At 40.7% G+C, this 14603-nt stretch overlaps 1 protein-coding gene across 1 annotated transcript in view; it reads right to left on the reverse strand.

The window, feature by feature from the left end:
* The window catches only part of FMN1 (formin 1), a 256580-nt gene that overhangs the window by 134670 nt on the left and 107307 nt on the right, over nt 1-14603 (reverse strand). The window contains exon 7 of the mRNA XM_065403678.1: nt 5911-5998. Coding sequence (XP_065259750.1) covers nt 5911-5998 — 88 coding nt within the window. The remainder of the gene's footprint in view (nt 1-5910; nt 5999-14603) is intronic.

A 14603-nucleotide genomic window follows, 5' to 3' on the forward strand; every position in this document is an offset into this window, starting at 1 on the left:
CGCATCTCAAAGAACCTCCAATTACAGGTTAAGTAAATTCCTCCTCTTCCTTGAGCGATATATTCATTGACAAGCGGTATCTAATTAGGAGGAGGGTGAGAGGAAGATGATGGAACCATGGAATGGAGAGCAGCCACATCAAACGAGGCATCTGTCACACAGTCTTTCACCGGGGCATAATGGGAAGAGAAAGTGTGCACTTAACTCCAAGTGGCCGCCTTATCTATGTCCATGAATGACATGTCGTGAAGCATGGCCATAGTTGATGCTTGGACTCTTGTGGAATGGGCTTGTACCCCAAGGGGTGGAGACAGTGAAAAATATCCTTGACCACAGAGTCGTGTAGTTCCCATTCGTGGTTGGCCAGGAAATCCTGCTCAGAGCATCTGCTGAGTTCCCAGGAGATAAGCCTCTGACAACAGGATACTGTGTGCGATGCACCATTTCCAGAGCGAACTGCTTCCACACAAAGCAACAGCGACCTGGTGCCCTCTTGTTTGTTTCTGTAGTAAATTATAGTGATGTTGTCCAACATGATGAGAATATGGTGGGAGTGGATGAACAGGAGAAATGCGTGACATGCTCTCCATACTGCCTTAAGTTCTAGGATGTTGATGTGCATCCTGGATTCCCGAATGGTCCAAATCCCTTCCATCATGTGTTCTCACATGTGGGCACCCCATCTGTTAAGTGATGTGTCCATAATGATCATCATGCTTAGGGAGGATGGAAGGAAAGGCAATCAGGTGCAAATCTGATCTGGGTCCATCCTTTACCAAAGGGAGGAAAGAACCCTGGGGTGGGGGCAGTCATTAGGGTGTTCATGGAGTGGAGCATCGGAGAATGGGCTTTCTGTAGCCACAGCTGTAGACAGCAGAAGCAAAGAAGAGTGAAGGCAGTGACATATGTGCACGCCACCACATAGCCAAGAGGGGAAAGGCAAGTTCTGGCTGGAACAGAAGGACTGGAAGTCACCGAAGCAATCAGTTCTAGCAGGGCCAGGAACCAGTCCTGTGGTAGGTAGGCATATGCAGAGACCGCGTTGATGTACGCCCCGTTGAACTCCAGAGACTGTGTGGGGTCCAACATTGATTTTTCAATGTTTACACTCACCCCCAAGGAGGAGAGGAGTAGAAGCAGCAGGGAAGTCAATGCTCGAGCTCTGTGTCTGTATTACACTGCCAGCAGCTAGTCATTGAGATAAGGGAAGATGAGAACACCTTGATGCCAGAGGTAGTGCCGCCACTATAGAGAAGACCTTGGTGAAGACCCAGGGAGCAGCAGTGAGTCTGAACGGTAGAATCCTGTATTGGAAGTGCCAAGGGCCCACAGTAAACCTCAGAAATCATCTGTGGGTCAAATGGATATCTACATGATAGTAAGAGTCTTGCATATCAAGAGCCATAAACCACATGCCTTTTTCTAGTGAGGACGGTATGCTGGCCACAAGTGTGACCATATGGAACTTTGATTTGTGTATGAAGCAGTTGAGATGACAAAGATCTAGGATTAGTCTCATCCTCTCTTTTTCTTGGGTACCAGGAAGTAGGTGGAATAGAACCCTGTATCTTGAAAGGCTGTGGCATAGGCTCTATTGCCCCTCTCTGTAGGAGATAGTCCACCTCCAGGGCAAGGATACTGCTGTGAGAGTGGTCCTGGAAGCAGGATCAGGATGGGGGATGTGGATGAGGTAGCGTTGTGAACTTGATCATATAGCCATGTTAAATGACACCCAGGACTCACTTGTCTATTGTTATCATGTTCCAGGCTGGTAGAAATAGCACTAGATGACCCCTGAATGGAGTGGAGTGCAAGAACGGTGGGTTGCAATTTGGTTGACGGCTCTCTAGATGCACTCAGAAACATAGCTTATGCAAAGATTGAGTGTGTGGTGTCAAGGACTGTGCTGACGGGCCAGGCAGATGGGGCCATTGAGTGTTTTGATGCTTGTGGGGAGGCTCATAAGACCACTGGTGGAAAAACTGAGGCACTCTGTATATTGTGGAGTAGGTGGCCGATAGAATTTGCATTTGGGTGCTGGTGTATAAATGCCCAGAGATCACAGATTGGCTCTAAAGTCTTTGAGTGAGAATAGAGAATGTCAGTCTTCTGGTTGAAGAGTTGAGATTCATTGAAGGGGAGTTCCTCAGTTGTGTTCTGTACCTCCCTTGGGAAACCAGAGGAATGTAACCAGGATTCTCTCCTCATGATAATCCCTGTGGCCTTAGTGCACAAAACGTGTCCGCCAAATCTACCATGGCCTGGAGCGTCGTCCTGGCAACCAAGCTGCCTGCCTCTAAAATAGCCTGGAAATAGGCATGGCCCTGCTGGGGAAGCTTGTCCGCAAATTCTGCTAACTGGCCATAATTCAAAAAGCCATGCCTGCCCAGTAATGCCAGGTAATTAGAGATGCGAAACTGAAGGCTGGATGATGAAAAGACCTTACAACCCAGAAGGTCCAGTCTCTTACCCTTGTCAGTCGGAGTGGAATGTGGGTGCTGCTGTCTAGCCCACTCAGTGCCAGCTTGAATAACCAGGGAATTGGGTGAGGGGTGAGAAAATAGAAACTCAGACTCCTTCCCCAGTACAGAGTACATCTTTTCTGCCTCCTTCGGGGTGGGTGCACAAGTTGCCAGGTATGCCAGATGGTGCAGGACAGTTGGAGAATGGCATCATTGATCAGTAGCACTACTTTGTTCTGATTTTGATGCATGCAAAATGTCCAGTAACCGATGCTAGCTGTCCTGCACCTCCTCCAGTGGAATGTGGAGGGCCTCAACCACCCTCCTTAACAACTCCTGGAACTGGTGGTAGTCATCCATGGGGGGAGGAAGGAGTTGAGGACACTGCCACATCCGGAGACGAGGAGGGGAGCCGCTCCAGATCTGGCAGTACCATTGGAGTCAGGCTGATTGGTGCATCCTCCAACCGTGGTTCCAAATGTCTACCCAATGAAGGCCAGAGTGGTGAGGTGGGGGACTCCTTTTGAGCAGATCCAAAAGGTTCTAAAGGCAGATACTGGGGCCAAGACTCCCAGTATGGCCAACCAGGCGGATCTGGCAGTTGCTGTGGTGGTCCCCATGGAGCTGGGTACCAATGGCTCCTGGGTTGAGGGAAGGGAGAATATTGCCACTGGGCCAGCAGAGCCTTCGGATATTTTTGCTGTTGGTATGGGAATGGTGGACCATGTGCACCATCTGAATCTTCCAACACTGAGAAGTCAGATCCTTGTTCAAAAGGCAGAGCCGCCGGAACTGGCAAAACTGAGAATGTCGCAGGGGAGCACTCAGGAACATGACCTGAAGGTGGCAAGTCCAAATCAGGGGACCAGAGTCTCTTTGGAGCCAAATGCACTAGAAGATGCAGGGATTTCATCTCATCTAGGGCAAACAGTTCATGAGGTCCAGGAACCGACTTGAGTCTCCCGGTGTCATTCCACAGACAGAATCAGAGCTGGAACATGGGCAGAAGGCTGCTTCAGAACTGATGATTCCTGTGGTTCCGGCAATACTGATGAAGAGGAGATATGAGACTCAGTGACTGGAATCGGCGGTTCTGGCATTCTATGTTACTTCTTGTAGTGCTTGTGGGCCTTGAAACACGCCGTTTCTCCATGGTCAGAACTTGTGGAGGATGCAGTGTCTTTCTTGGGCCTTAGCACTGGTATTGGTGGAACTGGACTGGAGCTCCATGGTAGGGGGTACATTCCTCGACTGCTCAGGCTGATGTACAGAGAGGTTGCTCAGCCTTGATCTAACTGCAGGTACTGGCAAGGAAGGAGAGGCAGACACTGCCCCTGAATGTGACATGGGCTTCCCCCAAGAAATAAAAGCAGGGCTGGTGCTGTCGCTGATTGAAAACAAGTGAGGGCAGGAAGTGCAGATCTTGAACCTCAGCATCTTCAGCATAATCCAGTATCCAGGTGTGGGTGCTGGGGGTGGACGGCAGGGAAACCACCAAAGCAGTGTCCCAAAGTCCTTAAATCCTAAGAAAACTACTACTAACACCACCACCAACTACTACTACTACCACCAAAAATAACACCCCACAATAAAATGCTAAGTATATACAAGAAATTCTGAAAGTGCATCACAAGAGATGAGAAAAAAGCAGAAGCTCCGACTTGGACCATGCAACATTGAGAAGGAATTGAGGGCGCAGTCGGTCTGCCCCACCCTTTATCGCCTCAGTTGAAACCATGAGGCAGAACAAGGGCACATGCGTGGACCAATGGACACTACTACTTTTAAAAGCTGTGGATGTATGGTGCATGCGCATAACCCTCAGTGGAATACAGGTAGGGACCATCATCACTCAAAGAAGAATATAGTATTCCAAAGGCACTCATGAGTTATGCATATCATTATAATGATCCTTTCCCAGCCACGAGATTAAATGGTGATAGTTAGCAGCCCTCCATCAAGTAATCCTCTTAGCAATAGTCAAGGTTCCATAGTGGTGAGAAGTCTATGTAAAGAAATAGAAATAAGTCTTAGTGAGGAATAGGCTGAATGTGACAGCATGAAGCAGAAGATGAACTAGTATAACTATTACTATCATCATTATAATAATATGGGGTTCTAAGGACCATCCTCATAGCATTTGGGTGCCATCCTTAGTCCTGGGGAGTTATGATTCTTTTGTCCAGTAGTCTCATCAGACAGATCATGATTAATAGCATTTGTATTGTTGTGAAATATAAAAATGCCACATTAATACTCTGCAGCATAAGTGTCTTATCTACAAGACATCTCACAGCATGAAATAAGAGGCCTTGAAAATTTATCTGAAGAAACTTGAAGTAAGAACATCACAGGGTTTTTATGTTACAGCTGCTGCCTCTTATTAGTCTTGCCAGCAAACTATTCACAAAATTCATTACTGCAGCTAGCGTCTATCATTATGATACCTCTGACACATTATGGGAAGGCTCAAAGTTTTGCCTCATTTCTTTCTTCTTCTTGTAACCATCTGTAAGCCCTTTTTAAAAAAAAAAAAAAAAAAGCTAGAATGCTCCAAGGCTGTTCTAAAATTAATAATAATCAATGCCAGCAGCATCTCAACACCCCACAATTCCAAGCCAGTCTATGCCATTGTTTTCCCTCCATCACACGCAAGAAAGCAGACTTCAATTTGGAGCTTTCCAGCAGTTGTTTTAAACAAGAGTAAAAAGCTTTTTAAAATACGAAAATTACCTAAATAGTGTCCTTTTTAATATGTAACACAAGCACCAAAATACCTGATCTATCTACGTCCCCTGAAAACTCTATAGTCAGAGACAGATACATTTTTTTCCAAGCTGATTTGGCTCATTTCTATCAATTAGAGGACGTATGCACAGAATAGCCCCCATCACTTGAAAATGTACAGCTCAGTGTTCACCCCTCTTGTTGTCATATGGTTTTGGTATTTTCACTTTTGTATAAGTTTTTTACACTGCCATCGAAGCAAAAAATTAAACACCTAAAAAACCCAAAATATTATTTGTAAGTTCTCACTTGAGCTTCCCTGAGCTGAGGGCCTCTGGGGATAGGGACGGGGAAGAGGGAGAGAGAGAAGAGGAAACAAAGAAGGGAGCCAACATAAAAAGCTTTGAGAGCATACATATAGAAGGCAATCCGATAGAACCACTCTTAAAATCCAAAACAGTTATACATGAAAAACACAACACTAAAATCATAACACTGGATGTGACATATAAAATCAAAATCTAAAGTCAATTAATTACCAGGGGAAAGAGCTGGGTTTCTTACATGTACTTAGTTGGAAAACTAATTCTACTTTTTCTCGTTATTATACTGACACCAAAAAAGGAACACACATAAGAGCACCCATTTTCATTCACTTTTAGAAAATATATGAGAAAATTTCCATGTAAATAAGTTATATCAAGAGTTTTGTAACTCTCACCTTGTTGAATATCCCTCATTTCCAGGTGCAAACTGGATATCAAAATTCCTACAGTTTGAGATCGCTTTCCATCCAGCAGTTTGATAATCTGGAATTATAAAACAAAATGCTATTGTCAAAATTACCAATCTACAAAAGCTTTCGTTATTAAAGAAGAGCTAGAAATGCTAATCTGTGAGTTAAACTGAATGCTGCTCAATCCTTTTTATTATTTAAATGTGGTATAAAGCTATGACTATCTCAATCTTCTCCTGGCCTTCTGTAGCCATGTATATAGGTGACAAGACATCAGCTTCTTCAAATTATTTAAACTTTTCAGTTCAAAAGGGACCACAAAGCTTGGACTTCAAATAACGGTAGTAAATACAACCCAGCTCCAAAATGTAATTCATACCAGCGCCAGTAAGGAAAGATCATCCTTTATTTGTAGGATACTGTCTACCAGTAAGAGAAACTCACATCAGAACTTTATTCAAGAAATGCATGTTCTTTCCACTTACCCCCATCAGGAGAATGTGGTGCAGGAGTGTGAGATATTCTGAGTAGGGCTGTTGATTAATTGCAGTTAACTCATGCAATTAACTCAAAAAAATTAATCACTGTTAAAAAATTAATGGTGATTAATTGCAGTTTTAATTGCACTGTTAAACAATAGAATACCAATTGAAATGTATTAAATAAATGTTTTTCTACATTTTCATATATACTGTATTCTGTGTTGTAACTGAAATCAAAGTGTATATTATTTTTTATTACAAATATTTGCACTGTAAAAATGATAAACAAAAGAAATAGTATTTTTCAATTCACCTCGTACAAGTACTGTAGTGCAATCTCTTTGTCGTGAAAGTGCAACTTACAAATGTAGATTTGTTTTTGTTACATAACTGCACTCAAAACCCCAAAAAATGTAAAACTTCAGAGCCTACAAGTCCACTCAGTCCTACTTCTTGTTCAACCAATCGCTAAGACAAACAAGCTTGTTTACATTTACAGGAGATAATGCTGCCCTCTTCTTATTTACAATGTTACCAGTAAGTGAGAACAGGCATTTGGATGGCATTTTTGTAGGTGGCATTGCAAGATATTTATGTGCCAGATATGATAAACATTCGTTTGCCCCTTCATGCGTTGGCCACCATTCCAGAGGACATGCTTCCATGCTGATGACGCTCATTAAAAAAATAATGTGTTAATTAAATTTGTGACTGAACTCTATGCGAATTCTATGTCGCCTGCTCTGTTTTACCCGCATTCTGCCATATATTTCATGTTATAGCAGTCTCGGATGATGACCCAGCACAAGTTGTTCTTTTTAAAAACACTTTTGCTGCAGATTTCACAAAAGGCAAAGAAGGTACTAATGTGAGATTTCTAAGGATAGCTACAGCACTTGACCCAAGGTTTAAGAATATGAAGTGTCTTTCAAAATCTGAGAGAGACAAGCTGTGGAGCATGCTTTCAGAAGTCTTAAAAGAGCAACACTCTGATGCGGAAACTACAGAACCCGAACCACCAAAAAAGAAAATCAATCTTCTGGTGGTGGTATCTGACTCAGATAATGAAAATGACTATGCGTCAGTCTGCACTGCTTTGGATTGTTATTGAGCAGAACCCGTCATCAACATGGACGCATGTCCCCTGGAATGGTGGTTGAAGCATGAAGGGACATATGAATCTTTAGCGCATCTGGCATGTAAATATCTTGCAACGCCGGCTACAACAGTGCCATGAGAACGCCTGTTCTCACTTTCAGGTGACATTGTAAACAAGAAGTGGGAAAGTATTATCTCCTGCAAATGTAAACAAACTTGTTTGAGCGATTGGCTGAACAAGAAGTAGGACTGAGTGGACTTGCAGACTCTAAATTTTTTATTAAGGGTATGGAATGGCTTCCATATGAGGAGAGATTAATAAAACTGGGACTTTTCAGCTTGGAAAAAAGACAACTAAGGGGGGATATGATAGAGGTCTATAACATCATGATTGGTGTCGAGAAAGTAAATAAGGAAGTGTTATTTACTCCTCATAACACAAGAACTAGGGGTCACCAAGTGAAATTAATAGGCAACAGGTTTAAAACAAACAAAAGGACGTATTTCTTCACACAACGCACAGTCAACCTGTGGAACTCTTTGCCAGAGGATGTTGTGAAGGCCAAGACTGTAAGAGGGTTCAAAAAACAACTAGATAAGTTCATGGAGGATAGGTTCATCAATGGCTATTAGCCAGGATGGTGTCCCTAGTCTCTGTTTGCCAGAAGCTGGGAATGGGAGACAGGGAATGGATCACTTGGTGATAACCTGTTCTGTTCATTCCCTCTGGGGCACCTGGCATTGGCTACTGTCAGAAGACAGGATACTGGGCTATATGGACCTTTGGTCTGACCCAGTATGACCATTCTTATGTTTTGTACATAATTCTACATTTGTAAATTCAACTTTCATGGTAAAGAGATTGCACTACAGTACTTGTATTAGGTGAATTGAAAAATACTATTTATTTTGTTTTTTTCAGTGCAAATACTTGTAATCAAAAATAAATATAAAGTGAGCATTGTACACTTCGTATTCTGTGTTGTAACTGAAATCAATATATTTGAAAATGTAGAAAACATCCAAACACATTTAAATAAAAGGTATTCTATTATTATTTAACAGTGCAATTAATTGCGATTAATTTTTTTAATCACTTGACAGCCCTAATTCTGAGTATGTCTCAAAGCCCTCAGGTGACCTGATAATTTTAATTTCACTACAACCCATCCTCAAGTCCTCACTTCCCAACACATGGTCTTCTTGATCAAAGAAAGCGGATGGCTTTTCCTATGGCTCCCTCTCAACACAGCCCCTAAAACACTCAGAGATTGCTGAAAAGTTCTTCTTTCCAATGATGACTGAGCATCTGTCACCAAAGCCCAGGAGGAGTGAAGGACTTTGACCATCTTTTGAATATTAGATCATACATGTTAGTGCTCTGTGTTGAGCCCAAACTATTTTTGTGTGTATGTGTGTGTGTGGGGGGGGAGAGACGCTAGCACATTAAAATGAACAAAAGATCCATATTCTGGTATGTATTACCTCAGAGCGGGGATAGGTACATACATAAAATACTGAAAGGTGAACCTTCAAAGTTTTGGAGGTTTAGTTCAGCTGATGGCACAGATAGACCTGAGATGCAAAATTAGGATTTGAAGCCAAACTTGACCCAAGTTTTGCGATGTTTATATCTGTGGTTTGGTTTGTACCATTAGAGAGATATGATAGAAAACAAGTCACAAAATTCAGATACAGAGATGAACTTCCTCAAAATTCAGGAGGCATTTCATATCCAGGGTCTTGGCTCAGGACCATCTCTCGTTAATTAATTTGAAAATTCAAACACTTCACCAAAATCAGCCTCTCTTCAATCTAGATTTCAACAAGACTGGAAACTTGCACAAACAAATGCTTAATAGAGGTTTCCAGCACAATATGTCTGGGAAAATACTGTGAGAAACTGAATTTTAATCCCACCAACAGAGGCATTCAAATATAAATCAAAACAAACAGTTAAACTTTTCCAACCCCCAAAATCATGATATAAGTTTTGTTATCCCAATAATATATTTTAGTAACTCTCACAATAATGAAAACTGCAGAGTACGATATGGTTTAAAAAACCTCATACTAATTCATACAATTGTTTACTGCAATACTCCTATCTTAGGGGCCCATTCAGGGAATTTAGCAGAGCAGCCACTCAGCCAATCACAAATATAAAAGTGAAATGGGAGTTGGGAAACATGGTAGAGAGTGAAAGGCTAGTGACATTTTTGTCTGAATAAATGCAGAGTTAATTATTATTTATCAAGTGTTAAAAGTGTGCCAGACACTTCACAAACAAATAACAATATATGGTGCCTCCAACAAGGATCTTACAAGCTACTTATGACCATGCAGTAGAGACCCACCACACAATTTAATGAATGCTAGTTATGCTACATATAGCATATTTTATGCCAGCTCTGCAAATAAAACATATCCTGAAGGTCTTTATACACTATATTTATGATACCGTATGTTAGCTATTAAAATTAATTACGGTAACTTTGTATTCTTATTCTATATGTTTTGTTCGAACAAGACAGAATCCATGTTCTGAATTTCCCAAATATACAAACATACAAAATGACTTGGCTACAAGTCACTGTATATGAATACTTTGCATACATCCCCTCCTGTAAAATGTGATTCTTTGTAAATGTTAGAAAGTACCCAGGATATGATGATCATTTTTGAAGCTGTACATGAGTCTGCTGAACTAGGTAGCACATTAACTTCTAACAGGGATAATTATAGGCTTGACTAGTATGCAATTTGTATTGCATTCACTGACCTCAAGGCTGACCCTGTTCAGGGTCAAATTCATATGTTGTCATAAACCCCATTAGACATGCCTAGTTTGAGGCAAAACCTTTCCAGACTATACCTCATACAGATAGTATGACATTTAAAACTAATACATTAGGGTACTTCAGAAAAGTGTTGATATACTCTCCAGATATGATCAAATTAGTTCATGTGGCTAATTTTTCTTCTTGTAACTTTTGTAAAAAAATTGCAAATAATTTTAATGGTACATTTAAAAAAAAATAGAGATTTCTATTGTTTCTAAAAATCTGTATGGAAATAAGTACACATGGTCACAATTACTATAGATCAGACTAGACCCAGACTACTTGAAATAACTTCAGCCAAACCAAACTTGTGTGACTAACGACTAATATTTTATTCATTAGATAGCAAAAATGGTAACAATAAGACAGTAGAATAGCTCAAGTAGGACATATAAAACGTATTAAAAATATAGTTGTAATGCTATGTAATTGCAGAAGGAATTTTGTTGTCAGAATTTGGAACCAATGAAGAATTAGGGACCTTTTGCAACAACCAGATGCAATCAATATTAGAAATAGGGAATATATTTTCTGTGGCATCTCCTTTGCCTCAAATTATGGTCAGTTTCAGGAGGGTGCTGGCAGCAGAGTATAAACTCTATTTGAGAATTTTATATAGAAAACAGATGTAAGGAGGACACATCACTTCTCCAACTTATTAAAAAGCACAAGGTAATGAAATAGAACTTTGCAAAGGCACCATTGTTGTATTTAATCTATGTTTGTTAAAGATGACTTGGCATGAATCACCTCTCAGCAGTCTGTGTCTCCTGACTGTGGCTGGCAATGACAGGTAAGCAGCTGACTTCCTAGCTGTTAGCTGATGCTGTTCTGCCAGCTGGCAGAGTCTGTCTAAGACTGGACATGGCAGCCAACAGTCTGTCTCTTCTCTAGTGAATAAACACATCACTGAAATAGATGCATCATCTTCTGGCTCAATGACAAAACGTGAATGCTGCTGCTGTCTTATTCAGTCTATCTTCTGGTCCATAACATAATTTGCCCTAAGTGGCCAGGGTTGGCTCTATGTTTTTTGCCGCCCCAAGCACGGCAGTCAGGCAGCTTTCAGTGGCATGCCTGCAGGCGGTCTGCAGTCACGCAGCTTCGGTAACGTTTCTGCGGGTGATCTACCGGTCCCGCGGCTTCGGTGTACCCGCCGCCGAATTGCCGCCGAAACCGCGGGACCGGCAGGCATGCCGCCGAAGGCAGCCTGACTGCTGCCCTCACAGTGACCGGCAGGCCACCCCCTGCGGCTTGCCGCCCCAGGTACACGCTTGCTGCGCTGGTGCCTGGAGCCGCCCCTGTAAGTGGCTTCTACTCACTGGCCATTTAAAAAAATATTATTAGGCTACTTGATTTGATGCAAAGCATTCTTTGTATGTCTCTCTAATATCTACCATCTACTGTAAAAGTAGATACGTATTCATGCTTGAATACATTTAGCTAAATTATTCTGACATCCCCACTAACGGGTGTTTCTTTAATGCAACCAGAAATACATCCCATTAAATGTTGCATGACAAACTTCATTGTTCTGTCAAATTTTGTCCCGGACACTTTGTGGTACATAAAACTCAAAGATTAATGACAGGTTTCAGAGTAGCAGCCGTGTTAGTCTGTATCCACAAAAAGAACAGGAGTACTTGTGGCACCTTAGAGACTAACAAATTTATTTGAGCATAAGCTTTTGTGGGCTATTGCTCAAATAAATTTGTTAGTCTCTAAGGTGCCACAAGTACTCCTGTTCTTTTTGCAAAGATTAAGTTTACTTAAGCAATTAAAGGCGAAGTCCTTCCCTATACTGGTGGACAGGTTCTTTCCATGACACTCAAATGTGTTGGGAGAAACTATCGCTAACATGCTGTCCTGCAGATCACAATGTCCAACACTCATACCCAGTCATTTAGCTTGTATATTGCAATTATCCCCAAGCATTTGTTAGGAGCCTACTGAAACCCAGCTCAGAGTTACAGCTAAGTATACTCCACAATTTCATCAAACCCCTCCCCCCAATATGTGCTCATGGGATTTCTGTAGGATATAAAGCATCAGCCACAATCTCTTCTCCCTCTGCTCAAAGTAAGGCAGGATTTATCCCTATTTGAATAATACATTTCAATCAAAATTATGAGAAGCCATTTTGTTTTTATATTTTGATCTATATTTTTAAGTGCTTCAGGAGGCATTTAACTTTAAATTAAACACAATAGGGGAAAATCTCCTGTTATTCTTTTGAAAACACACTTTAAATAGACAAGCAATAGACATGGTACTTGCTTGATATAGTATAGAGAGGTGGGTGGGGTAATATCTTTTATTGGACCAACTTCTGTTGGTAAAAGAGAAAAGCTTTTGAGCTACACAGAACTTTTCTTCATAGTAGATGAGGAATGAGATGGATATGCATTTATCTCCATTGCTTTATTATCAAATTTGTAAAAGTACCAAAAATTAACGGTTCCTATCTATGCTAAAGGGTATATCCTACACCCTACGTGAGTGTATAACTTGGTGGTAACCAAAGGAATGCACTCTTCTCCCCACTGTACAATGGATGGAGAGAAAGGAAGAGTGGCTGGGAGGAACATTCACCAGAATTCTTCTGCTCAAACACTGTTTATTACCTCTATGTAGAAAGTTGAAGACGACCCTTGTGTTTCAAACCTGTGAAGCAGACAACTATTTCTGCAATATCTGCCTTTCTTGCAGAACCACAAAATGAAGTAATCATAATTTCTCATTTAACAGATAAAAAATTTGCTGACAGATATATCCTTTAAACTTAAATAATGCTCTTCATTCAAAATATTGACACATGTTAAATGAGAACATATGTTAATAATTACTTGAAGCCAGTTATCGATAATAGACAACAGAAAGTTGTTATCCTCACTGTCATTCTGTGTCTTTGATATGATAATCATTGCACTGAGGGACCAAAGATGATTGATGGACCTTCATTTAGATCATACACGTGACACAAATTACCTGACATTTACCCATTTTCTTTGTAAGATGAAGGAACAGTGGCATCAGGTACTTCCTGCCATACTGTTCCTTGAACTAGTATAGAAAATACTAGCTTCTATAAGGATGACTATCTTCCTGGTAAATCCTCAGAAATATAGGGAAGACAAACACATACTTTAAAATATATCTAGGCTTAGTAACGTTAAGCTATAAAGAATGCATACACTGTACATTACACTGAAGCACTTGTCTTCTAAAACACGTCTCTTTCAGGCGACATGGCATTGTAGTTTGATGCTTGCTGAGTCCATTTTTTATTGCATCTCAAAATCAGTTTCCTAGTTCTATCTTCCTTCCAACTACCTCTGACTTTACAGCTGAAATCAAGTATAGGGCAACAAGTCTGGGCTGTGCAACTCCCACAAGGTGGGGGGTGGGGTGGCTTCAAAGCAATTAGGTCTGTTAAGAGGCAGACAAAGGCCAATGACAGTTTGGTGTGAGGGGAGAACTAGGATCTTGCAGTATATAAAGTTTTAGGTGCTTAAATCCAACATATGAAAGAGTCTATGCAAGGCTTGCTAGTCCTATAAGAGCATTTTGGGAGATTGCAGGTATGGCAGATATCTCTGAGGAGTTGTAAGCCTGGCATATATCTATGAAGTCTAGGATTTCCAAAGGAACCTAAAGAAGATAGGGTTCAAATACCATTAAAATTCAGTGGAAATTGGTGTTTTTTTTAAATTACAGTTGAAGTCTTTTCAGTATTATAGACATTAACTTTTATATACTCAATTCTTTTCAGTGCATAAACACTTATGCACTTAAAAGTTCATGTGCGGAATCTGTTCATAGTGCAAAAACTTGTCTACACACCAAACATTATGGCTGAAGTCTTTTTATACTTTCAGTATAACCTAATATTTCTTTTAAAAATAATAAAATTTCCAAATAACTGTGTCAACATAATATTAATAGAGATAGGTAATAGAGAATGGCTACAAAAGCTACATGCAAAGAATGTTATAACTAAACGTTAAGCCTTACAAAATATGGAAACAATCAGAGAAGGCAATGTTGATAAACGGTAAAATTTTCAAAAATACCCAAATTCCTTTTTCAAATCTGATTTAACCATTTCCGAGGTTAAATCCCACCAATTTTCAATGACACTTAGGATCCTAAGTCCCTTTTGAAAGTGGGACCTAGATGATTTTGAATATTTTACCTTAAGATTGTAGAACCCTTACAGTGAATACATTCACTTTATCTCCCCCCAACAACCTTA

The sequence above is a fragment of the Emys orbicularis genome, chromosome 4, assembly GCF_028017835.1.
Source record: "Emys orbicularis isolate rEmyOrb1 chromosome 4, rEmyOrb1.hap1, whole genome shotgun sequence".
NCBI lineage: Eukaryota > Metazoa > Chordata > Testudines > Emydidae > Emys > Emys orbicularis.